This window comes from Galendromus occidentalis, unplaced genomic scaffold (assembly GCF_000255335.2).
Source record: "Galendromus occidentalis unplaced genomic scaffold, Mocc_1.1 scf7180000076319, whole genome shotgun sequence".
NCBI classification, from domain to species: domain Eukaryota; kingdom Metazoa; phylum Arthropoda; class Arachnida; order Mesostigmata; family Phytoseiidae; genus Galendromus; species Galendromus occidentalis.
In genome coordinates this window covers 483887-510972 of record NW_003804308.1, presented here as the reverse complement: position 1 = coordinate 510972, position 27086 = coordinate 483887, and the positions used below count along the sequence as shown (strand labels likewise).

Sequence of the window (27086 nt, the reverse complement as noted above, 5' to 3'; positions counted from 1 at the left end):
GAAAATACGTTGCGATAATTCACTTGCAACTTGGCGTGGAAGTGCTTGACAGAGGTGCATCTAAAATGACTTAAACATCGGCCGTCGGTGATTTCGAAAGAAACAGCAGGTAAATAAATAGCTGGTATAGCTTCTGAACACAGGAGAGGACAAATACGATTCACATCACATCATACTCGTCGGGCCCGCCTCCGAATAATTTCCCCAGTCCCGTACAACATCTGAAAACTTCACGAAATCCGTGTGAAATTGAAGTTCAGAACATGGAATGAAGTGACAAGACCTTTCATGGAGTAATGAGGTGAAATCAAAACATGCGGTGTCGAGGAGAATCAATTCTGTCAGGAAACCCCCGTCGGTTGTAAAAATCAATTCATGTGGCGCGGCTCCTTTTCCCAACATTGACGCATGTGATGCCGAGGAGGCAGAAGACGAAAGTTCAGCATCGCACGAGTACGATCACGGTCCTATCAAAGGAGACAATGATGGCGAGAAATCTCGGCGAAAATGCTCGGAAAATGTCCCTTGGGTCCGAACTACGAATGTACCGATGGAACGAGAGTCGCTCCGACTCTTAATCGAATTCGAGCCTCAACGTGCTGGGGAGTCTTCGGTCTCGGAAAACGGTCGATCACGTCCCCATAACTACGTCGGGAACGGTTTCCCACTCGAGCTCCTTGCCAATCCTTCGATGGCGGACGCTTTTGAGATGCAACGTGTACCGAAGTTGAATCACCCGAAAAAAGGCGAAAGAACAGGCTCAAGCGGTTATTCAACGACTTTTTCCCTCCGAATCCCCTGAGGATAACCGCAAGGGAATAGATTGACGAAGGCACTCGATTCGTTCCCGGATCAGTCTGAGTCGAGGGAATCCCGAGTTCGACGTTAGGGCAAGTCCAGTCACTACTACCCCAGATGTTGTGCGTGGCTATCTGATAAAATGGGAATAAAATTCCGCTGACGGACACAGTGGAAGAATCCAGGGCGTCGCGTGGGTTTGAAGTTTTGCTCCTCTGGGCAGCGAGTTCGACAGGAGTGACATCCTCGCGTCCTGTCGGCGGAAGCCAAAAATTCGTCGAGCGATGACGTGGGCTCCGTCCGGGGAACACTCTGAGTGCTGGTGTGTATGGAGGTTCGCTAGGCGAGCTCAGGGAGAGTTACGCGTCGAGTCCGCCTCGGAAATTAGCTTCTCGCATGCCCGCGTCGTGATCAGTGGCTTTTATGTAGTGGGCATTATCTGCCAGACGCCTATGACGTCTATGGGGTGACCTAAAAAGTTTTCATCCTGCGCCGGCTGAATAGGCCAACAAAGAACCGCCATCCGCCATCGCCGCGGTGACGCCGACGCCGAGCGATGCTGTTCTTCAACGTTGCGCCGGGTGGCTTAAACAACAAATTCCCTCCGGGTAGAGTCGCTGTGTATTAAGCTGACAGGCGCCGCGTGAGAAGCCGCGGGACTTTTCCAAAACAACGAAAATATTGAGCTCCTCCGCTAAGTCCGTGGGGGACACCAACGAGTCGACGGTTGTGCCACGGGGAAGCGGACCAACTCGTTTCGATTGGTAATTGAGTCCATATAGACTCGGTCATCGACGAGTTTTAAATGGGGTCGCGAGCGAAAGCCCGCCGCCTCCTGTCGCATTTATCCGTTGCGGTGATTGTCCAACCTCATTGATTTACTTCATACGTACGATTATTCGATCGTTGTGGATCCGAACAGCGCACGTAATTCTCCGGCTAGAGCTCCGAGACTGCGAAGTATCCTTCCGTGACCGTTGTGATGGTTCAAGAAGTTTAATTTCTTCTCAACAAGGCCGACTAGCGGGCGCTTCTCCCATATTCTCCCGCGGCACGAGATCGTCCCAGCTGTCCTGAAACAACTCCCCTCTCGTAGCCCTCCGATCTCCACATCAGCAGCTGTCGCTATCTGGATCTTCCGAGCCAAAAGCTTCGGCAACCCCTTCGAGGGTTCATCTCTGCTTCTATCGGAGAATTTTCTAGTGCATTAGCAACGTAGCCCGGAGTCCATGCCGAAGTCTAATTCGGACGTCTTCCCCCCCTTCTGCCCACCGTTCTAGTCCAGGGCGTGAAAATTGGCCCCTGAAATTCACTTGAGCATCGAGAAATGCTCTCCGGCAGCTACCCGAAAACCGTTTTCGTAGGAAGCAACCGAATTCGGGAGCGCGAGCTCTCGGTCGAGACAAGGTGAGCTGAAGCGGAGCGAATCTGAACTTCGATCAGGGTCTTGCTTCGAAATGCTTCGTTTACTTCATCAATTTTCGGACGTCAGGTCCCGAGATGAAAATCGTCGATCTGCATCCGTCGAATCATAAGCTCCGAGCATGCTTCTGTGCGCAGGGCTCCGAATCCCCCATCTCCGCCACCTCACTTGTGGCTCACGTCAGTTCTATAATACATATTTCGAAATACTTCAATATCGGTCAAAGGATGAGACAGATTGTGAGATGCAATGAAATATCTCGCCGAGGACTCAAGCTCCGCGTTCAGGGAGAATTCGGGAGTGCGCCGAAGATGGAACCCGCGATGACCGTGATAAGCTATTTCTCTTAGCCACAAGTCAGCGGTCACCTCTGCTCCAGCGTCCTCGAATGCTATATGGCGTTGGAACTCAGAACCCATGGCGCGGGAGATTGTGGTCGGAAACTTGAGCCGATTCTTAGAGTCGGATAATCCAATCAGTCCCACCAGAAGGGTAATCCCATGCTCTCACTCAGCCTGATTTCAGACGAGAGATGCATCGACGTATGTCAAAGATGGGATCGTATCATCGGAATTTTAAATCTGCGTATAGAATCTCGCAATACTGTTTGGTGGATGCGCGGAATTATCGCATTGCTCGAAGCTTGACGCTCTCCACGGCGAATGAAGAAATCTTCGTCCAACCTGTCCGAATTTTTGCCAGGGAGGTGAGCTCCTGGACTCGGCGGCAAGCGCGGCTCATATTGTCCGCCGAGGAAAAATCCATATACCACCACCTCGAGGCTATCGATTGGTCAACAGGACACCTGGGAGGGTTATCATCGCCCCGGATAAACGTGACTTATACGGGAGGGTTCCGTTAAGGTTTCCGGTCAGGCTCCCGGCATGAGCTTCCGAGAGGCTCCCCGTCAGCATTTTGGTCTGAGTTTCCGTCAGGGTTCCCATTCGGCTCCCCGTCCGGAAAGTAGAGAATCCGCGGGTTTCCGGTAGGTCTGGCGTCGGTATCTAGAAATATAGCGCTGGTGAGATTGACCCCGAGCCTAACGTCCCGGAACCAGGCGCTTCAAAATTCCCGTGAACCGCGTGAACACTCTCCGCTCTGCTGCGATCAATGGCGAGATTTTCAGATGAAAACATCCTTCCCATCCTCGCAAGCAACGCCTACACTACTCGAGTGGGCACGCTTCTCTGCCGCTGCGAGATGAGATAATTTGATCTGAACTTTCTAATCCCGTGCAGCGAAACTTCTTCCAGTTGCGATTCGTGCTTTGCCCGTTGTCTCGATTCATGTTCAAGTCCATTTCGCTCCGCCAGAGGCGAATAAGCGTCGCGTCGACGACTGAGATGGCTCGTCTACCCCGTTTCTTGATACGGCTTTATTGGCCTCTTTGTCGGAAATCAAGAACTTGTGTTCGCGCTCCACCCATGGTCAAAGGAGCCCTCCGATGAAACGAGCGGATTCCGATGTTTTCCCACCCTCTGCCATAAATTTCGCGGGCAGGTCTCCGGGTATCAACGAGGAGTGAGCTCGAGGATTGTATTACGTCGCCGGACGGAATTCCGAAGCCGATGGTTGCTGGGGACTCTCGCCGTGATCAAAATGTCCACCACCACCATGAGCCTGAGGGCCCGTGTGTGTTCGCGAAGTCCTCTGTGATTTGCAGCCATTTCATCTCTTCTCACTCTCGTCGCCCTCCAACAACAACTCACTCAACAAACAGCTGTCCCTCACCTCGGGCCGCAACATCGGCGTCAGAGCATGCGATGAGTCGAGTGCACACGGGACGACATCAAGGCCTGAGTGGGGGAAACAAGAGGCCGTCAGGAGCCTTAACTGTTGTTGTTGTTGTTGTTGCTGCTGCTTCTGCTGTTGCCGTTGGTGTCCCGGTTCGCAATCTTCGACCGAGTGCACGCTGTGTGAACGTGTTCTTTTTTTCGCCGGTCGGGTCAGCTGGCTCACTCACTCACTTCACCTGACAGCTCAGTAATCAACCGCTCAGCCGAGAAGCCAGTGCGGGCTTGTCGAACGATCCGACACTGTGTTTGGTGATCGCCCACAGTAGGAAATCACTCGTTGCCATTTCAACGGACGGACTGTCGTAGAAGTTCTGTCTAACTGTTGTGCGGCCTCTCCGACTCGTCCGGGGCATGTCTGACGCAAGCTAGTCGGGCATTGGACGTCGAACCAGGAGCTCCTCAGCGGATTGTCCCCTTTTCTCGTTTCGGCAGTCGTGTAAGAAGACGGGGCTTTCGGGGTCGGGGTCAGTATGACTCCAATGACTTCGGGCCCCACACGGACCTTGTTTTCTGTTTCTCACTCCGTAGGGGTGAGGAGGCCGGGCCGGTTGCCCTGTCCGCCCCTCGAGCCCGACGTCTTGTCGCTTGGCAGGCAGGCGACCGACCGACCGACCGACCGGAGCTGATTGCCGCCCTCGGCGTTTCAGGACAACGGGCCATCTCATACAGGAGGAGGACCCGTCCAAGCGCGGCGCTACTCCTCGTCGACTGTGACGCTTTCTCTGGACTGGGATGACGTTTCTTGTCTTTATCACTGCGCCGCCGGAGTCGAAGACGGCGCTGCCGCCGCGCCGGTGGCGATGTAGACGGCGACCGACGGTAGCGATGTCAAGGGCTGTCGACTTGGTCAATTATCAGCTTTTCGAGAATTCCCCATCAACGTCTTCGGATGGAATCCATTGAATTTGGATCAGGTGTATTTTCGTGCGGGTCGCAGCGCCAACTCTGGTCGGTCCGGTTGCCTTTCGGCAGTCGGTCGGTCGGAGCGTTCCTGGATTAATATGTTCTTTGCTCCCGTTCTCTCTCCGATGCCCTCAGTCGTCGCCGCGCCGATACCTCGGCTCATCGGTAGACAGCAGGCTCGGAAAAAGTGGTCAAGCAGACCCTCTCGCTAAGCTGGCTCAATGTGATGGAGAGCCTCTGTCCACGCATGGAAGATTAGAAGCGGCAGAATTCGGCGAAAATTACCCATCGAGATCGCCGGTCCGAGCAATCGACAATCAGATCGCGATCCGAATCGCGCGAGGTTTCGCATTTATCCGATGCCGGAAGTTCGCCTCCTCCCTCAAAAGTTCCCGTCGGATCTCGGCAGCTCGTCCTCATGAGCACGGACATCGTGGAAAAAGGCGTTAGCATCGAACTTCCACACCCACGTATGGTATTCAATGCATCCGAATGCGATGAATAAGCAAAAAACCTCGTTGCACTTGGGCCCGATCACGGCCTTCTCCCAACCCCCAACAAAACTACCTGCACCCGTTGCTGGTGAAAAGAGAGCACCGGATAGGTCCAGTCGGATCTCGGAATCACCTGATCGGATTTAATTGTTTTCCAATGCTCTTGACTTTTTCCTCTTCACCGGATTCCCTCGGACGGGGGGATTCGCTGATCTCGGCGGGACGCAGGACCTGCGGGGCGGATACGGGCGGAGATGCGGGGACTTTTAGAGAGGGAGAGAGAGCTTACGCTGTCCTCCTTTTCTCCACCGGGAAATGCTCTTTTTTCGTCGAACCGCTACCGTCTACCATCCAGCTGCATGCGTGATCTTCTTTCCCTGAGACCCTTGAGGGTTGATTCTTCGCGACGGGTATGCTGGCGCCCGCCGTCACCTTCACTATCCTCCGGCTGCTGCATATACGCCGAGCCGCTAAGCGTGCTCAACTTTTTCCTCATAGTATCATCTCCCGACGACGGTCTTCCTGGCGAAGCCGTCACGCATTCCGACGCTGCAGCGCTGTGCGGCTTGTTCTCATTGTGTCGCTGTTTCCATCGCCTGGCGAAAATTCCATCGCGGTCGGCGAGCACAAAGCGGGGCCACCCAGGGAATTGATCCTATAATTCTTCCGCTCCACCTTCCAATGGCCGCTGGATATCGATTTTCAATTGATTCCGGTCTGCTTAAACTTCCCGACTCGTTCCAGTGCATTAGAACAGAAGCAGAGCCGGACGTCTGCATGCTGTCCTGTCCGACTGCGAGCCGCCTCCTCGCTGCAGTCAGGCTGTTCCAGAAAGCCGCTGGTTGTGACTCGAAGTGCTCGTCCGAACTCGCCTTGATGAATGAGAGTCTGGCTCGGATGAAAGAAGTTTCTTCCTGTCGTTGCTCTAATTATCGATCAGGGCGCCACGCCGGCCGTCTGAATTTCGCGAGCTACCTACGACACTAGAGGAGCTGCCAAGTGCAGAGCAATCGCTTGTAGACTTCAATACTCCGACGACGACGATACGTCGGGGGCGGCGTGACGGACCCATGCGCGGACCCGCGGGTCGGCTGACTGACTGACTCGCCCGCTCGCTCGCACACTTAGTGCGCTCAGTGTGTAATGATCAAAAAGAACCTTTGTCGTCCCTCGACGTGCTCGACGTCTTCCGTCATCGTCGTTTAACTTGTTGAAGCGCGGCAGATTTTTTTTCGGGACGTCAAGGACACTGCCGGCTGGTCGGTCGCTTGACTTTCTTTACGTTCCCCCGCCCCGCCTCCTCCCAGTAAGCCAGTTAGTCCTTGGCGGAAGGAGATTCGACACCGACAAGCGACAAAATGACAAGTAGGCCCCGCGCTCATTAAAAAAATTCTTCCCGGCTGCGATCTCCGTGTCTGTCAGTGCGCGCATCCTTGGAGCATTCTTCCATACGCGGCGATGTCAGCGCAAGCCCCATCTCGGACGATTGGCTTGCGATTCTGCGCGAGACGGCGAGGCGCCCCCGCAGCAATATCCAGAGGGGAGTGATCTGGAATTCCGACGCTGCTTTCCGGAGCAGCCTCTCCATTTTTTACCGCGACAGACCGCGCGTAAGAGTCCCGCATCGGCTAAGTGGGTTCTAAATCATCTCTCCATATTCCAGAGGTATACCTATTAGTCGCAATGATTGAGTTCACTTCGTTCACTCCTGTGGGTTGTTGTCTCTCTGTCGCGGTGAAATAATGTACTTCCCGGCGAAGGACCAGTGTTTATGCGAGAAGCGCGGTGCGGAAATTCCCGCGGATCAAAAAGGGATCAAAATGCTTCAGCTGAATGTAGGGTCGGTCCTTCCCGCTAAAATCTCAGAAATCTTTCCTATAGAGGAGCGAGACTCAAATACCACAGCGGAGCTATTCGATTATCTCCCGCCGGACGCACGTAGCGTGCTTGTTTATACCAGGAATCCTCGGGAAGTTCTCGCGACGAGCCCTCTAATGACCATGAGAGCGTTCCATTCAGGATTGGAGTGGATTCGAACTGGAGCGGATCTGCGGGTAACGATATGGGCTTAAATTCATGAATGGAACCCAGCGACGATGAAGCCGAGGAAGCAGAGAGGGAAGTAGCGGAAAAAGAGCGAGAGAAGAAGACGGAGCCGCGGCCTTATCATCGGGGAGCACTCGCCGATTCGTCTCATCTGGCAGAATGAAACGGACTCTGCGAGGGAACGATCGCAAATCCAGCGCCACGCTCAGGGTGGGTCCTCGCGCGCGGAGCAGAAAGACTTATTAAAACGAGAGAGAGACTGAAGGAACTGGAACAGAGGCATCATAGGGAACGATGCAGCGCTCGCCTTTTGAGAGAGGAAGCTCTCGCCGATAGTTCATATTTCGTTGAGTGCCGGTGTGACGTCCAAGGAAGAAAGGCGGAGACAAAAGGATGTCGTGGCGTACGAAATTCGGGTTGGACACCCATCTCACGCACTTCATCTTCTGATGAGACTCCGATCACACCAGAACGCTTCGCGATCTAGAGCTCCATGGGTTTTTAACCATCTAGTGCGATCCGCGAGTCGGCTATTCCCGTAACCGCACCGTACGGTGCGAAGTCGATAGGGAGCTCGAGAGAGTGACGGCGACCAAGATCGATTACGGGTTATATCGGAGTCCTCTGCCCGACTACACCGAAGTTCAATTGCGCGTGACGGGGTGCTATGATTCATCAAGTCCATGAATCAGAGCCAGCGGAGAGCTCCGACCCGGAGAGTCTGGCTGCTGCTCCAGGGAAACCCGAGCTGTCCTTGCGCGGCAACAGACTCCGGCGGAACGAGCCTTTCATGGCGTGGATAAGAAACGCTGTCGGAAGCCCTTGAACGTATAAACACTGTTGCGCCCGTTTTAAAGAGTCCGTTCTGTTGCTCGGCCGACTTGGCTTCGCGGCTCCTCGTCCGAAGTTTTTCGCCTCGGCTCCGCGAGATCCGACGGGAAGCAGAAGAACGTCAGGGCTCACGCGGACGGAGTCGAGAGGAACGGGTTCTCTCGAGGAACATTCGCATCGGAAGCTCGCCCGAAGGTTGAACGAAAAACCACAGAAGGGAGGTCGTTTGCGCCAGATCTTTCCGAGATAGATCATGCGAGCTCAGCCTACGCAGCTCTCTGTTCACTCGTTGACTTTCCTGCCGGCCGCTCGGGTCCCCGGACTAGACGACCGACGGAGTTTTCCACCTCAAACCGTGTCGGTACAGCCGATCCCTGAGGTGGCATTTTTTGAGGGGAAGCTGATTTTTTCCGTAGTGAGACTTCCCTGAGGTTCAGTCGTTCCATTAGTTCACTCCTCCGTTCGCCCGTCCGTACGACCGTCCTTCCGGCTTCCGCCACCAGTAGCGCAGCGACGTGGGGGTAGGGGGCGGTCTTCCACGGGAATCGAGCGTCCTAGAGCATCTATGAGCCTCGAAGGAGTCCCGAAGGCCTGATCTGTGTTTTGTAGACCTACCATTGTTTCGAGCTTCACCTCAGAACTTCTCGGTGCGAATTTTTAAATGATCAGTTGCCGAGGTCCCGAATAGCAAAGAGTTGGACATCCGATCGTGGTTCTAACCTGCGAGAGGCGGGCCGTGGCCCGGGCTCCATGCAGGGAAGCTATCCCACTGTCTTCGACCCTGACTGCCGGAAGGGAAGTCGGAACGGAGCTCCGTTCATTCATTCGTTTCAGAGGTTGGAAGATTTCGTCTCCCTCGGTCGTCTTTTAAGTCGGTTGGTCCTTTCATTCTTCGACTCCATGCCCGTGCCGGAGGACACAGTTGCTTGCAGGAACACGGCAATAAAACAGAGTGCTTTTGACGTGTCAGGGGACCTATTTTGTGGCACTTGCAGGAGAAATGACGGATGCATACATGATGGAAGAAAGCGCTGCGCTGTGACTTGGCGACCGAACGACCGACCAAGCGATCTGGACGTACAACGCTGCTCGGCCCGTGTGAACCTTTCTGCGTTCGTCAAAGCTCTCCGTCCTTGAGCTTTCGCGACTCAAACGAAGTCACTCCTGTAATATGCGGACTCGCGAGCGGAACAGAGCTGTACCCATCCAATCCGGCTGCATCGATTGGCGTCGCGGCGACTGATCGGCGGGACGTCGAGTTCCCAGAGGACGGCCGCCGCGAACAAGTAGCATCCAGGGCGAGAGAACTCGTGGAGGAGGCGTCCTGGATGTGGTTCTCATTGTGATGTGGTCGTCTCCCACAGGGTACATCATCTTGCACAGTCATCTATGACGGTTTTCTTCTTCTGTAAAACTGCCAACTCAGCTAGTGGGCGAGAAAAATATCCTTGCGCCGAGCAAGCGAGCACATACACACTTGCGCATACTCTAGTGCGCCATGTCGCAGCGGGAAGCGATGGAGCGAGTGATGAGCAGCGAGAAATGAGCAGCTTCTGAGAAGAAGAAGAAGAAGAAGAAAAGAGGATGGGGGCATCACGGGAGCAAGGGTTGGCCACCAATCCGAAAACCTTCCATTCCGTTCGGTCAGCAGAAATTTGCGGCGAGAAGGATTCCGAGCCCCGTGCATGCCAGGCTGACTCCACTCACTCAGAACCGCGATCCGCGAACTGCCTGGTAATTTTTCCCGAATCCCTCCGTAGCTTCATTCTGCGACCCGCTTTCATTCTCTCGCTCTGCTCCCGGAATCTGCTCCCACGATAAATTCCAGATCAGCCAGAGGCGTCTTCTGAACTCATTCAAGTTTCTGTCTATTCGACTATTTTTCAAGAGAGGGGTATTCCCCTCCACCGCCCCTCCCTCTCTCCATCTCATCTCCCTCATTGCCCGCGTCGCCTAGATCTCCTCCGACACTTTTTGTGACCTTGGAACGGGATCGAGCCAGGACCGCAGGCAAGGAATATTTTTATTCCCTGATCAGGATCAAATAGAAGTTTTGCAAGCATTGTTTATCATGCGGAAACTAGAAAGAGGAGCATCGTTCTCTTCGGCGGAGTAATGCGACCCTCGGACTTTCGTCGTTCGGTCCCATCGAAACGACGAACTTGTTTGATTTCTCGAAGAACCAAGCAATTGCATGATTGGCAGTCAATTTTGTAGTTATGTTCCTTCCGTCTAGACGCACATCGTTGCGTCCGCTTCGAGAAGGACGAATTATATAGCTTTTTCCGCTCTCAGAAGTTTCGAGCGCAGCTCTTCTAGACTTGGCGCAGGGGCTATTTCCAGAAAGTCAGACTTTACGTCGGGCCGGCCACCGCTCACTGTGTTGCGTCTGTGAGGGTTCGGGTTGCTTTCATATCTTCTCGTATCCGGATACGATATTCCCTCTGGAGCGCGTCCATTCGAGCGATAGGGTTCGACACTCCGTCCTGAAAGGATGTTCGCAGGCTTGCGAGAATAGCGATGACACTTGTGACGGCTCGGGCGATGTAGTTCGATCAAAAGCCGAGTTTGGCTCCGAATCGATTCCAATCTCTGGGCGACAGAATCCGCGGTCACCTGCGGCGGCTGGATCCGCAACCGAACGAGGCCAATTGGAGACTTTACAGGAAGCGGAAGTCGCTTTCGAAGGAGAAATCCGTCGCTACGGTATCCGGTCGTTTCCTCGACGAGCCCATTGAATCTAGTGGAACAGCCCGTCATTAAATTCACCGATTGATGAATACATCTACAGCCGACCGTGAGGAGGAAGGAGCGAATCGAACCTCGCGTCGATCGCTCGAGAGTCCAATTCCATCTCGCGCGCAGCTTGATTCACACGAATCGGGAACAGATGGTCGGCTGCCCGAATCCGTGCTGAGAAGATCAACCGGAGCCGAATTCTCCGAATTTTCACTCCGTGAACATCCGGGCACGGAGTTCGTTGTTCCCGTTACGAGTCGAACTGGAGAAGCAGAGGAACGAGATCTCCTTTGATTTACCGCGGCTGTCGAACCTAAACGGAAATGAGGGAGATGCGACGGGGAACTTTCCCGAAAATTAAACGGCCGAAGTCAGACAGTTCGTTTTCAGTTTCGACCCTTTGCGAAACTTCTGTTGTCCGCCTCGTCAGTCCGGAGCGGGAGCTACGTTCATGTTCCGAAGTACATCCCCACTCGGAGTCCTGGTACCTGTTTCCGACAATAACCTCCAGACGAGTAGAGAGCAGAGAGATGTGTCAGAGTCCCGGTGAATCGAAGAGTCGTTGAACGGGAATCGGTTGTTCCGTGGGCGCGAAGTCGCAGCTTCGGATTCACGCTCGATATCGTCAGTTCCGTTCGACTCATTGAACCGACGACGTCGTAACATCATCTAACGTGGAAGGAACGTCGCATGCATCTAATGGGTCCCTTGGAATTCTCGCGCAGATGGATAGTCTTCCTGTGGGCTGCCCTCCGCGAAAGGCTGAAGCTTCCAGGGAAAAACGAGCTTCATTGAGAGAACTTTGTTGATTCGATACAGCGCATGAAGCGTTCCGTACGCTAAAAACGCAGTGTTCGCGCACAGCTTGTTGAGAATTCATTGAGAACGCGATCCTGCCATGTCGACGTCGAGTACGGCTACTCCGTCGACGACGAGAACAGAGGAAAGAAGAAATATCAGTGGAAGCAGCGGAGAGGAAAAAAATTCCTCGGGCCTTCAGTCAGAAACGCGTACGGAGCGGGAATCGACTCCGGTGGGAAGATCGCCACGCATAAAAATAATCATTCACTTTAGGTAATCTGGTCCCCGACCGTCTCTTCGCTCGTCAGGAAAGTCATCCGCTCCGCGAACTGCCAACTCTTCCCTCGTAGAAAGAGATCGGGAATGAGGTATTCCGCTACCGCTGTCCCAGACAACGTTTAACTCCAGAGCTGGACCGATGCGGATGCGGACGTAGCTTCCCTCTCGCAATAACGCTCCGATCACTGCAATTGCCCCGTGGAGCCAGCTCCGGAATTCAGGAGGAGCAGATCTAGATCGGGTCACAATGAAATAACCATCAGCGAAAGTCTTAATCTGGATATGCATACGGCGATGATTCGGCCTCGAGCTCCGGCGGGAGGGAACGCGGGGCTAATCTCCGATCGCTTCCAGGCAGCGGGGATCTTCGATGCTCGCACTCCATACAGAGAGTTCTTGTAAGCCGAAGCAGAAGAAGAAGAAGATTCCAGTCTTCTGATCGAGGCTCAGCGAGCAGCGAGCCGTAGTTTCGGATGAGTTTTCATATTTCACCGAATGGGGACCGAGGAGCATCCGCCGCTAGCGGAACGGTTTTCGCAGAACTGAAACAGACGTCAATAACAGTAGCGTATCCCGAGTCCCGCCGTTCAAAAAGCTCGCTCGAAACGAGTGAATGTTCATCGAGGAAACCATATAGCGCCGCTCCATGTGTGCTCGAATGCGTCGTTCCCGGTCATGACTGCTGCTGCTGCTCCTCGTTGAGATTTTGAATTGACGGTCCAATTTACGAAGTGAGTTCATAAGCCAGCCTGTTTTCGTTAGCTTTTTCGAAATCTGATCGAGCTCGCGAGCAGAGCCGACCCCGAAACTGGGATCCGGTACAGGATCGCAATGATTTGGAGCGGACCGATTGGATTCCTCGGGATCGATCCGTGAGCACGACGCGATAATGCAGATCCGGTGAAATACTGTCTCGGTCCGCCGGGCTACAAGAAGTTGAGCGAGAGGACTCGGGGAAGCTCTGATGATCTGGTTGGATTCAGACTTCATCGAATATCCATAGCTTGCGGCGCCCGTGCCCAGCGAACTGCGCTCCGTACGTGGCACGAACACTAAATAGAACATCATTCGCTAACGCATCGGTCATTGGGTGTGAAACAACGGAACCACCGAGGTCGCTCCTACTTTCGGAGAAGGCGCTGGTCGGTGCCGTTAGCGAGTCGGTTCATGTCTGCGAATTATTATCGGAGTCAGGTGCCGCTCCCGCCGGACGATTCGAGCTTGTCAGAAGGGAAATATCGAATATAGGGCGAAGACTCAGGTGGTAGCTGATAAGGAATAGAATGGCAAAGGCCTGGGGGTGGGATTCCCTAGCGCTCCGCTCGTTCAATTGAATTTTTGCTTGTTCGTATCCAGCGGGTCTCTAACGGTCTCATCTAGGATTGGAAATCGCATGGCGGACATGAAGACCTCTGTATTATACATTAAACCCAGGAAGTATCGGTGACGAATTCGCCAGAGCGTTGAGTCCTTGCAGTCGTGTCCGTTGCCTGTACGACGAAGTAAACATAGAGCCTAATTGCCGATGCAACTCTGGGAATTCGCTCGACGTGCGCTCCTATCGGGCGACGGGTTGCGCTTCCTATTTATCGACCATTGTCATGCAGCACATCGATGCTTCCGTGGCGGGCGCGGAAAAAATCCTCACTGCTACGATCGACTGGGATCCGGAACTCCTTCAGACATGGGGAGGCTCTACTAGATCATGGAGCGTCTCAGCCCTAGGATAATGCTCCTTCGTATTTGGCGGGCGAGCGAGCCTGGCTTCGGATGTGTCTTCTCCTTTGAATTTCCATTCGGTTCAAAAAAAGTCGGGGCCCTTAATTCAAGTCTGAATACATGTCTGGGTACTCGAGATTGGTCCGGCTCGCTCGAGAAGAGCGTCGCGCGATTCCGGTGATCCAGATCCGTCACACGGAAAAGTGTTCAGAGACATAGTGTTTCTCCCTCGCAGAACATGCACGAGTGGAGCACGCGTGCGTCACAGGTTGCTGGCCGCTTCAGACTTATTTCCATCGGAAGACTTCCGATGGAAGTGAATTTCGGTGGAGATTCTGAAATCACATTCTCGAAAAAGGCGCTACGCGTGGTCACTCGAATCCGAATTCGGAATCTGTAGGAATCGGAAAAGCTGACTCACGCTCGAGCGTCGCCCTGACGCCCGGTCAGAAGGGGTTTTGAAAAAGTGCAAAGTAAATTCGCAGCCGGTTGAAGTCGGGCTGAAAATCGAATCGACTTCGAACTATTGGCACTTCAAATTGTGCGAGTACAGACTTCAACAAAAAGTGACATATTGGACAAGAACACTTGACTGTTTGCCGAGCTCCGACGGAATCGAGCGCAAGCTGTCCGGCTCCTTCTGCCGCTCACAGACCTGCGGCTCGGCATGACCGGCGGGCTGACTGGTGAAACCGGCGGGTGGGCGAGAAACCGGGTGGTCCGACAGCGGGCAGTCGGTTGGGGTTACAGTCCTGCTGACAGGAGGAGGTTATCGCTGAGCAGGATTCGCGCAACCTGCACACAGGCACAAAGGATCTTTCTCTATGGAAGCACCGTGCGGAAGAATCGCCCCGGGAGACAGCGGCATTCTGAAGGTGGCTCCTCCGACGTCTGCGGCGGCAGCGTCGTCTCTTTCTTGCGGCTCTCGTCCTATTCCTTCCGCCGGCTCCCAGTTGCAATGTTCGGAAAGGAAACTGCTGCGGAGGAATCAGCCGGTCGCTCCTTCAGGGGAAAGGACCCATCGAGATTGGCTCCTGGGCAGTGGTGCGGAGAACTTGAGACGAGCCCGGCAGACCTCCTTTCCCCAGCCCAGCCCCGCTCCCCATCTACGCGCACACTGATCGGGCTGTATGAGGACGACGAGCCGACGTTTCACCGACATCCACCCAAACAGTCACACAGACACAACGAAAGGTATAACAGCAGGAAGACCGACAAGGGTAGGGGTCGGAAACTCTTCTCGTCTCCCCCGACGGAACGAAAAGCGCTCCCCGAGACATTGAAGAAACCTAGAGTGCGGTCAGTGATCATTTGTTCCTCGAAACGGCTGCGTTGTTCTCTGGGTTTCTCTTTTTTCTTCTAATCAATCGCCTCTATCGACTCTCGGAACAAGCTCAAGTCGGACCGATCACGCAACACAAATGTTGAAAAAATCCTCGAGGTTGAGGCGGAAGCACTGAGATGGGCGGAGACAGCCTCGTCGTCCCATTTTCATTTTTCCATCGAATTCCCGGATCCCAGTACTTCGAATGCCGTCGTTTCTGATCGAGGTGCCATGGGATGAAACTTCATTGGTGTTTTCCTTTGCAGGTGGTCTCACCATGACAACCCAACTCGTCGATTGTATACCAGTGTACAGGAAATGTTTTTTACTCTCGGCCATACTCGGGTGTCTCCTTCCCGCTTTAGTCGCGTCGACACCGTCTATTTGCCCAGTAAAATGCAAATGTCTTCCCAACAAGCAGGTTTGTGGACACTCTGTTTTCGACATACTGTTCTCCATGCACGAGCGAGTTGGAGAGGGAGGGAGAGAGAGGGCAAAAATGACGCGAGCTGGAGAGCCTGGCAGATGCATAGCATGGGTCTCATTCCGCCCTCCTTTTTGTCGGAAAGTGTGAGCCCGCGAGTCGAACTAGCAAGTCCCCGATGGATCGATCGATCGGCCGACCATTCATTCAATTAGAAGCGGTCAAGTGTCGTACGTGCCCCACTCCATTCTCCGACACGACATAAAAATGTTTCCCCTCGCTATCCCTCGAGAGCATGAGCAATCATCTCTTATGTCAAATTATTAGCTCTGTACACTCTTAACTCGGTGAGCGAGTGTTCACAAATTGAAGCAGGGGCACTCTGGTTAATTTCGTAGCGCGTTCATCCCGCCTCTCGTCTCTTGCTTTTCCTCCGTCCTCCCCGCTAGCTCAGACAAGTTTGTCTCGACGCCAGTCTGCGTGTTTCCTTTAATGTTTTCTGCTCCTCTCTTCGTCGGTCACAATCTCTTCTCGTCCTTCGAAGCGAAAGGAAGTTTGGACTCTGAGCTTTCTTTTCTGAGGGTAACCAGGCGCCTTCGGTTGGTCTCGGCTTGTGCGCAAGTGTTCCAGGACGCGTCACAACAGGCGCAGTTTGCTGGCTGTGCCACTTCTATGGGATCCTGGATAATTACGTTTGATGCGTCCCAGCATCTCGGCATTGTGTTGGATGCGTCGCTGATGGGCGCCTCTGCCGAGGACCACGGAGACCTAGAAAACACAGTTCCTTCACTGCCTAGATCAGGAGCCGTATTGCTTGCTACGTCGAACCTGCCCCCGGTATTATTGGCATCGCACCGCATCGCATGCTTCGCGCATCTGTCTAACCGGTGAGGAGCCTCCGGGTTCCTTTCGCAAACCTGCTCGTGGCTGGAATCATGATCCAATCAGGCTGAGCAAGGCTCCTGGAAGGGAAGAAATTCGAGCCCGTCCGTCCCAAGGATTAGATGCGGATCGAGAGAGGCGAGCTAATCTGGCTGGTTCGCAGGCTGGCTAGCTTGACTACGATGCCTCCGAAGTCGGTTGGTTGGTTGGTCGAAAGGGATTCCCCGCGACTGCTCCACTTCAATGCGCGAAAACCCACGTGCGAATTGCTCCGCTGAGGCTATGCAGTCGACACCGAGGGTATGTCACGTCATCAGAGTACATATTTCATCTCGCTCGCCGTCTGTCGCTTTCGTTATACTCGGAGAATGCTGTGAAAAAACATCCGTTTTCCGAAAGCGAGAGTAGCACTCGGAGCCGTGGCCTTTCCCACGATGTCTGACGACGACCTCTGGAATCTGGACGAGAGGTGCTCGAGAGCTTGACAGGAGTGTTGAAGAGTGGGCTGGCGATGGCGTAAAGCGCTTCTCCCTCGAAGCCCTCGTATGGAGTTTCTCGACAGATTCCTTGTTGGAAGTCTTCTCGGGAATCTCTTCGAGCGCAACATTCCTCGGCTGGATTCAAGGCTCCCGATAAATGTAATAAATAATACGATAATGACATCGTGAAGCCTCCGCTGAACGTATCATAGCGAGCCGAGGCTGGGATCATCCAGTGTTTCGGTCACGCTATCACGAGCAGCGGTGGCGAGGAGGGGGCGTTGGGCTGCGGAATGCCCGAGCAGACAAATTGGCAGCCCATCCCACCGCCCGGGGGTCCGAGAGAACGCCGACCATACGACGCTCTCGTCGTCGTCGGCAGCAGCAGAGAAGCGATTCTTCAGGTTTGATGAAAGGGTTCAGAACGAGTCCCGTCTCCTTAAGGGGCTCCGCTCCCGTGAGTTCAATGTTGCTGATGTTATCGTAATATGAGCATCCACACAGTTAGCCCGAGCCCCTTTTCGCCGTTCGCTGCGCCCCGAGATCATAATGGCGCTCTTGCTTTCGAGTATGCACGCGGCCGGAAATTACACCTTGGCCAGTCTGGCGACGTCGGGTAAGCATAAAAGACGCATTGGATTCCGCATCGACGTCTCTTCTGCGTCCCTACCGCTGAGGTTTTTGTCTTCCGCGATCGAGAATCGAGACTACATCGAGAGATCCTCTGAAGCCCGGAGCAACATTCTTGGGACCCCGATTTCCGACTTGATCAACCTCGAAACTTTTGAGCGATGACCACCTGCGGAGACGGCAGCAGGTGATTGGCCGAGCTCGAGAACCCACTGGGAGGGAGCTCGAATCGAATCAAGTGCCAAGATTTGTTCGCAAAAATAGCGGACAAAGACAAGGATGGCATCGGCAGGTCAGAAGAGCCACGACGACCTCGGAAAATTTCATTTTGACCCTTTGCCGATCGTAAGGAATTTATACGATCGGGGCCGCGTTCGATTTTGTCTAGCGTGTGTTTTAATTCTCGGAGATTACCGACGCGGAATCTCGGCTCATATTGGCTTCTCTCAGACCGGCGACGATAAGGGAATTAAAGGAATAAAACCCTGACGAGAATCCTCTGCGGAGTCCTGATGTCTATCGTGATCTAGATTTTCGGGAGATTTTCTCGCTCGTTGAACGACAGAGGAGCAACTTTCGAGGAAAAAATATTCGGGAATAACTCGTTGACCTCGTTGAGAGAACTCTCTGCCAAGAAGAGTCGGCGACCTTCAGTAAATGTGCTGCTTATCTTTCTGGAACACCATCGTCTGTTTTGTTGGGAACAGCATTGACTCGCCGCCGCCGCCCTTCCACCGTCGATGACTCCGGCTCGTCTCAGCGAATGTCGCTCGGAGCGAGTCGCGTGGATCGGGCTCCACCAAGCGCAAAGGGAGGCATGCGAGAATATCGCAATCGATATCCGTGTCTGAGATTAGGAAATCTGTTCGGGTCGTCTCTGGCGGCCGGGCGTGCTTCATATAATTTTCTTGCGCCCCTCGAAAACGCTCGCTGTTCTCAATCTCCGCTTCATCGGTACCATTGACCCGGTGTGGGTCAAAGAGCGCCTTTCATTCTCCCGGCCCTTGTTTCTCCTCTGAGATTCGCCAGCGATTCTCCTGGTCGCACAAAAGTTGCCTCAGCGATTTTTTCCGTCTGTCGGCGAGCGGCTTAATGGCGTCGCTGTTTCTGTGCTGAGCTCCGATTCAGCGGGCGGCGAAGCAAGAGCCTTTTGCCGTCCTTCTCCGCTTGAAACAGAGCGCTAGCCCGAAGCTCCATCATGCTCCTCGCCGAACCGGCACGATGGGTCTTGGCTCGGATGACTAGCTGGTTTGTGCGACGGATCTTTTCATTGTGAGCTGGGATTCCGTCGCCAGGGCCGATAATGAATAGATGAGCGAATGAATGAACGCTCGAAAAGAAGAACGCGACGTACAAAACGGTTGACGCCTTTCAACTTCGTGCCCCGATTTTGCCATCATCACGAATCAACCACAGCGGAGACGTTTCTGGAATGATCATGATTAAAAAGTATTACGTCATCCGTTCGACTGGCCTTGGCCTGCCATCTTGGGCGCGGTTGCGAGATTGACTCGAATTGGACAAGACGTCTCCCGGGAAGTCCAAAGAGGAAAAAATAAAAAGTGGGCCGGAGTAGGAGAGAGAAGGAGCAACGACCGACGAAAGGGGAAAACTTCAGAGGACAGACAAAGCGACTCTGAAGAAAAATAGGGACGCGGCTGGATGAGAAGACGAGAGAGGTTCCGAAGACGCGGCCCTGCGTCTATTCAAAACTTCCCTCATGCGAGGAAGCGCACGTTTTACATCTCCGCGGCTGAGAGCCCGCCGCGCACTGAGTAGAGCAGATATTTCTACAAATATCCACGTCTATCTGTCTGTTAATCTATCTGTTTAAATGTAATCAGAATGTTTTTCCGCGTTCTCCTGTCACTCGGGATTTCCGGGCTAGCATCATTTGCAACATTCCTAAGCGGGGGGATTGAGGGAGATAATTTAAATTTCCTCACTTCCTAGATGAGGCCCCCCCCCATTCCAATCGGAGCAATAAATTCCGCGAAATCCGTTACCTGGTGATTCCTCGATCTCTCGTCTCGAAGTCAGTCAGTTGACACGAATCCGGTGGTGAGGGAGTCCCCAGCTAGGATGTTATCTCGAAATGCCCGAAAAATCAACAGCGGGCCCCGGCTCTAGGAGGAAGCGCATTCATGATTCGCGAGCGGCGCGCGTCTTTGGGAAGAAGCTCGCGAAAATATCTGCAGCTAATCAACTCGGGCGGCGGGAATGGTTTTCGCTAAAACTCCGACGAAACTGCTTCAGGTTCCGGTTAGTCTGAGCGAGACCCAGTTATTTATGCCAAGGACACTGGGAGGAGAAAAGTGACGAGATAGCATGCTTGAATGTGATGGTCCTCTTGGGGCTCCAGTCTCCCCTCTAGAGTCCTCCATCCAGCCTTTCCGTTCCTTGATGAGCCGCTTTCAGTTAGACGGCCCACCGAGCGAGCGACCGAGAGACGGCTGACAAGACAGTCGCATCCTTCCCCCACAAGCGAGTCGATGGAGAATTTGCATGGCCTTTGACGGAAATACGTACCGACCAACGAAGACACAGATCTACAGACAGACGCTGACATACGTGTGGAGTGTGCTTGCGTGCCGAGCGGGTTTGCTGACGAAGGGCTCCACGGATTGACGCAGGGATAAGAAGAGAGAGATATACGACCGAGAGAGATACGCGTCAAACGAACCGACCGAGAACCGGATTGGAGGCTTGCGCCGACAGGGAGTGTACTGAGTCCCCGATGGGAAAAAGCCAAGGATATTTTCGTTTGATCGTCAAGGCTCAATCCCGCCGGGGGATCCCGGATTCAAACTCGTCGACCAGTTTAGCATGAGCCGTGGTCAAAACCCGCCTGAATGTACCTGAACGTAGATTCCGCAATAGGTCCCACTCTGGATTTGGGCGTCAAAATCGCTAGCAGGACTATTATCATCATCATCATAATGACCGTATTTTTTCTATCCTCTAGATTCTATGCCAGGAGACGGGTCTGGACTCACTCCCGACCAAGTACATCCCGAAGGACGCTCGACAGATTCTTCTGATGAGCAACAGCATCTCGCGGATTCCGAACGATGCTTTCAAGCACTTCAGGCACCTCAAGAAGTTGCTGTTGGACAACAACCAGATCACGGTAAGAGATGCGCTCGGGAATGTCGATGCCGACTCCCGTCGCTCGTCTCGGGCTCGTCCCAGAGGACGCGCTAATAAAACGACAAGCCTATGAGCGTTGAGTTTACTGTGGGTTCGCGCTGGTTCGCTCGTCCAGTCTCAGGTGCTGGCTGCGAAGGCAAGCAACCAACTGCTAACTACACGCGAATGGCTGGAATTCGACGGACGTTGCTCTCCGAGGGGCCGTTAAGTTACGGGCATTTCGACGTAAACTGCATGTGTTAGCTGTCGCTAATGGGTCCACTTGTCACAGCGGTGTTGCTCCTGACGCTGTCGCTCATGCGGATAACTCTCTGTCCGGTCCTTGCAGGTTGTCGCCCCATACGCGTTCAGAGGTTTACGTGAAATGGAAGAGCTGAGCTTACAGAATAACCCTCTGACTCTGCTGGCGAGCTACGCCTTCTCAGGTCTCCAGCACATTCAGTTCCTCAACCTCGGATACAATCGAGTCCAAAGCATCGAACCCAATGCTTTCGCCGGTGAGTGTTTCGGTCCTCTTCCGCACGTTTCTGATTCCTCGTCGGATCGGGAATCCCTATCGATCTCGTACGTTGGGAGGAGCAGACTACTCAGAAAATCTTGATGACACCACTGCCGATGCGATTGAGCGTTCCGGGCTCCGACGCTGGCTCCTCTGCGCGGCAATCGTCCGCTCTCCCTCCGTTCACGGCGAGAGCGATCAGGAACACTGTCGTAGGCAAGCGGCCAAAAACCCCGAGACGATCTGCGTGACGACGAGGAGTCTGATGAGCGAACGCAAGAAACACTGATTTTGGCACAAGCACCGACTCGGCCCCCGCTGCTTTAGTAGCTTGGCGTCGAAGGCACGGAGTCGTTTTCTTGGTTTTTCCCCGACCGCTCGAGCCTGCTTAGGCATATCTCTCCTGGAGCAGCTGCCTAATTGACGGGGGCGAGGGACAATCCGGGAACGTCTCCCCCGAAAATCACCCGAGAGATGCGGACGCTCATCTCGAGAGAATCTATTTTTAAACGCTGTTTGAGAATGTCATCAAATAGACATCGCTAACTCTAATTAATTGTCCGTGGAATTGGACCAGACATGAATTCGAGTTGCACTAACTGATTTTGTCGTATCTCTTCCGAATAGAATCGAGGAACATCGAGCACATCTCACTGGACGCAAATCCTCTAGTCATCATCAAGACGAAGGCCTTTAATGATATCAGAGACGTCGGGGTCATCTACATGCCGCTCCGAGTGGACACTATACAGGCGGACGCTTTCCACGGCTTAGAGAACGTCACCGAGCTCGCGTTCGATCAGATGAAATCCGACGCGATCGGTCAATTCGCTTTCCGGGGCCTCAGCAAAGTTGATCGCATCATCATAAGCAACTCCGTCGTGCGCGTCTTCGATTCAGGTGAGGAGATCGCGGGAAAATTCCTCCCGCTCGTGTAACGCTCTGATGTTTTGGCTCGTGTTCGTGCGCGCGATCCGAATCGGGAAGCTATCGAGAATCGCGAGAGTCGAGAGAGGGAAGCCATCCGGGTGGGGGGCGCTGATTTCGGCTTGAATATTACCGCGGATGAGAAGGATCCCGAAAAAAGCGTTCGCGACTACGTCGCCGCCGGATTCCGCTTCGGATCCTTAACGGGATGTTGCTTCGGAAACACGGGACGTCGTTTAAGAAAGCGATTGACTGCGATTTTTAGTCGCTTTGAGTTCGTCCTGTGTAACTAATTGCTTGTCGGTAACAGCGTTAGCTGAAACATCAGACGACCAATTTTCACGGCCAAGATGAAACGACCGCCGCACCGGGACTCGCTGCTGGCGATAGCGGGGTTGGCGGTACGACCGGGAGGAACGCGCTCGAAACAAAATCACATGGAGCCGAGACGTTTGCCGGTTCGGGTCCATTTCTATGCGGGAGACACTCCATTGGAAGCTGGAACTTTCTATTGGATTGGTCGTTCTCGCCGAGACCGGCTTCAGAACACAAAATGCCGTTCTGCTCTTCTGTTCGTCGTCGCTCTGGCGCTTTCCTTCGCTCAACTGTTCCAACTTAAAACGAGCGAGGAAGAAATCATTCCCCGCGTGGCTTTCCCGCCGCGCCGGAAAGCGTTCAGGACGAGAAGTTCTTCTCTTCTGCCTTTTCGTATACAGGAACGAAAACATTGGTTTCCCAAAATGGAATCCAGAAACACTTTTGAACGAGGCAAATAATCCCCCGACTGGCGGAGATTTCAGACCTTTTTGTCTGGAAAGACAGGTCCGAATCCCACGATTCCCATCCCGCGTCTTGGAGCGCAGAGCCCCAATCCGTATTAGAAATGATACAAAATGTACGATATCCTACGTTTCCCAACAAAGTCCCAGCAGCAGCCTTCTCCACTCCGTCCCGGCTGTGCGATACCGGATCGATACGGCCGGGGATTCACCCAAAATGGATGAGGAGAAACAAGTAACTCCAAGGCCGCTAACACCACTCCAGAAGGCATTCATGCAGGCCTCAGCGGAAGTGTTCCTCCGGCTCGGCTCAACTCGCTCGTCCCAACTCCAGTACTCGACTCAGGAACGATGGATCCCGATCAAGGACAAGGAACGCTGCATACACATTCTTTGGAGGAAGAAGAATTTCGAATCAGACCCGGGCTTGAGGTCCCAAACATTCGGTAGGGGCGGTCACGATCACTCTTGACAGACACCGGATTAGAAATAATGTTTCCTCCTCAACGTCTGCACAAGGGCATTTGGGGGAGGGCAGGCAAACGTCCTCGTCCCTCTTGCACATGTCGTTCGACCACAACGAAGCGCGGCATCATCTCGATCCCTGGCTATGTTTTTCAGAAATCGGTCTCGGCCTTCTTGCAAGAAAAATTATTCTGGTTACGTCCCTGGCCTTCCTCGAACATTGCCGGAGTCTATCATTCTAGCCACGCCGGGAAATCCGAGCACGAGTCGGTCTGAGGAAGAACAGAACTCTGATTTTCCTCAACTGAGTAAACAGATCTCGAGGAAGAAGGCGGAACCTGAAAAAACTAAATTGTTCCTTGGTTCTCTTCCAGGCGCATTCACGGGCCTGCAGGATGCCAACACTATCATCCTCGAAGGAAACATCATTCAGACGATCAAGGCCGCCACCTTCGCCGGCACGCGGAATGTGCGCTCGGTCAAACTCGTGAACAACCGAATTACAAACTTGGTCCCGGGCTCGCTGGACGGTCTGAGTCCTGAAATTCGCCAGCTCCGCGGCAACTATATACCATGCGATTGTAGACTAGGGTGGGTTCAGGCGATGCTCAAAATGTCGCACGCGACGAACACGACGTTCTGCTCGGAGCCTTCGGAGTTGCATAACACGACGGTGGCGCACGCCCTCGAGATTCAGCGAGCCCAGGAGCAGCTGAGTTTCAACCAGATTCATACAACATGTCGCCCCGAGGACTTTGAGCCTAAAAAAGGCTATTCGGAACAGCAGAAGGTAAACACGGCGACGACGTCGTCATCTAGCAGACGGACCTTGGGATCAAGTTCGGTGTTGTTGTCGCTGCTGCTGTTGCTTCTGTCGCCAGAAGCAGTCATAAGCGTGAGCGTCCCGAGGCTGTAGACTCAATGGCTGACAGTTTGCCTGTCTGTCTGTCCACTCATCAGATCGATTCTATACCGAGTAACAGCTTTCCGGATGAGCTTCTCGGAAGGGAGGAAATACACAAACGACACATAAGCCCGAACATACGAACCCGCGCTCGCAGCATGGGATGTTTGCCGTCTCAATGTCCATAATGGAACATTCGAACTCCGTTTCCTTCAGACCTGACTTCGATGGAGTTTGTTTAGCTTTTTGTGGGCCTCCTATACCGTCGACTGGTCTTCGTCTCGAGCAGCGGATCTTCGGGGGGGTNAGGGGAGGGGGGAGAGGTATCTATGGGAGATGGAAGGAGCTTGGGTAAGATGTCGATTTCCGAACGGAAAGGGGAATCGGGTGATTATGGTGCAGACGGATAACTAACGAATCCATCGAGGACAGGTGATTTATGGATAAATTCGTATGTTGTTCGTTGCGATCGATATACTACATCAGCAGAGGGAAGATTATGTCTACCCTCTGGAGTCGTCTTTGTTGAATTGTTTACTGACCACGGCGACTTCCATCGACAGCATGGGCGCGTCCTCGCGTCGACTAGAAAAACGAGAGAGCTTCTCGTTTCGCCAACCCTTGCAGATATTCTTCCCACTGAATGGACCGACTCCTGTTACCCAGAGAGAGCTTCGCCCCATGGGTTTATCGATTCTTCCAGGTGCAGACGCAGATTTTTCTCCGCTCTGGGGACACCATGAACTCGGCTGTAAATATTTTCACTACCCAGAAGCGTTGTCGGCAAGAGGAATACGGAAACTTGTAACATACTAGGTATGCCGCAGCGGCGCGGCGTGGGTATTCTCCGGAAACTCCCTAGGGTGTGGAACCAGAACGAAAACAACAAAGGAAATGATTGTACGCTCTGAGATTTGTACATGTGATGAGAGAGACGCGAAGTCTCGGTCGCTTGGGGATACTGATTACCTACCTACTAAATTTCTACCTCAACTATCGGATCAACATTTCAGATACGGGGTAGTTTTCTGTTTTCGATCGGGGTGCTTCAGATGATACAATTATTACTATTGATCGATGACCGCTCATGGGAACGATGTACGGTAGGTAAGTAGGTAGATATGTCTACAATGTTCTCCGGAAAAGAAGGGAGAACATAAGCGATTGGTATGTCAATAACTGGAACGCTGTCGGAGAAACAATAATAAACCTAGCGTCGAATTATTATGGAAAATTCACCAGTATTCGTCTTTCTTCATGGGGATCTATGCGATCTTCCTCAGATTTCGAGGAAACCCGGGACCGCGTGCCCGGCGGTGGTGCTTCCTATCCAGTTCAATCACACGTATTAAATAATCGTGAGGGCGGGAACATGAAATAGATCAACGATATGGCAAGCTCCAAGGCTCACTACACCGTCAATAATATTTTCGCTGTCAAGCCGAATATTACCAGAGTGGCTTCCAATTGATCTCAGACGTGTCGTCCTTCACGGGTGTCGTTCTAGTGCACAGCTCATCCACATGTACGAAGCTAGCTTCGGGAGGAGTTTTCACCCCTGTCTTCTGTCATTCGGCGAAGGAAAAGACTGGGCATCGTTACCGAAGCGCCCCCTCGGTCGCCGGTCAGGTTCGCCCGTTGAGCCTCACTCTGAAGGGAGGGGAAAATCCGATAGGGAACTAGAGCCCTGCCTGGCTCCAAGCAAGATAAGACAGGGACACTGGTGCGATTCTCTTCCTGCTTGTGCTGATCCCGAACCAGTCGGTACGACGACGCGGAGATATTCTCTCGCTGGCCAGACAGAAAACCAGCCAGCGATCGGCCTATGTATTAATAGAATAAGGAACGAACGCACAAGGAAGATGTCATTACCGATCCAATTGGGGAGAAACGGAGAAGGAAACGACGACATCCGTGGCGGCGGAACGGGAGCAGAGACGACGACGACGTCGGCGACACTAAGCCGAAAATAAACACGGAGGGAGAGCTTATCCCCTGGTGCCCTCTTTCCTCTACCCGGGGAGACTTTTTCTTCCGAGCATCCTTCCCGCCTTCGAGGGCCTTTTCGTCAGCAGTACTGGCTTCTGCTTCTGAACTGGTGGACGAAGGTTGAGATTATCACCGAATGACTTAATCCCCTATCCTCACTTTCCTTCGACCGTCCGGCCGTAGTACGTCGTTCGTCTCCGATCCCACGAGGCTTCTGTCTAGATAATGTGCGTGAAGTCTCCGCAGGATCCAAATGCTGTATCTTGCGAGGGAGAAAATCATACCTTTGAAGTTCCATGTTCTTCAAATCGCGGCATATTTCCGACCCCGGGGTCGGTCGATGCCTCAGACCGGAGTCCGGCGGCGAACGAAAGCCACCACACTCACTTCATTACTCCGCGGTAAATGATGCTGAAACGGAGAAACCGGACAGCCGAATATTTACGAAGGACTCCAATCAAGTTTGTTTCATGCTCTTTTGGTTTCTCTCCCGAATCGCTAAGAGGCCCGCTCTTGCTCTGCCGGGGTAGATTCCGCTCGATGTCGGAACAAATCTCCCACAAATTGAGTGCAGGGTGACCGTTCCGCATCGAAAGCGTCCGAATCGTTCGAATTTTCGGGGAAAACTCTAAATGATTCCGAAACGACTCGGGTCGCTTTACTTTCCAGCGGGCGGGAACCAGCGGTCGAGAAGGATTGCGCTGGCTCAGAACGCGAAAGTTTCAGGATGCGGTGCTCTCATACGGAAACACTAAATGGTTCGAGTTTCCTCATTCGCCGAATAGCTGTCGAGATCACTCATTCA

General features: G+C 53.3%; 1 protein-coding gene across 1 annotated transcript; it reads left to right on the top strand.

The window, feature by feature from the left end:
- On the top strand, positions 1-24304 carry LOC100901755 (slit homolog 1 protein). Its single transcript, XM_029113108.1, has 6 exons — positions 1-109; positions 15420-15574; positions 20534-20698; positions 21047-21215; positions 21845-22117; positions 23763-24304. The coding sequence occupies exons 2-6, from the start codon at positions 15431-15433 to the stop codon at positions 24302-24304; spliced, it is 1293 nt and encodes a 430-aa protein (XP_028968941.1). The 5' UTR covers positions 1-109; positions 15420-15430.
- The last annotated feature ends 2782 nt before the right edge of the window (positions 24305-27086 follow it).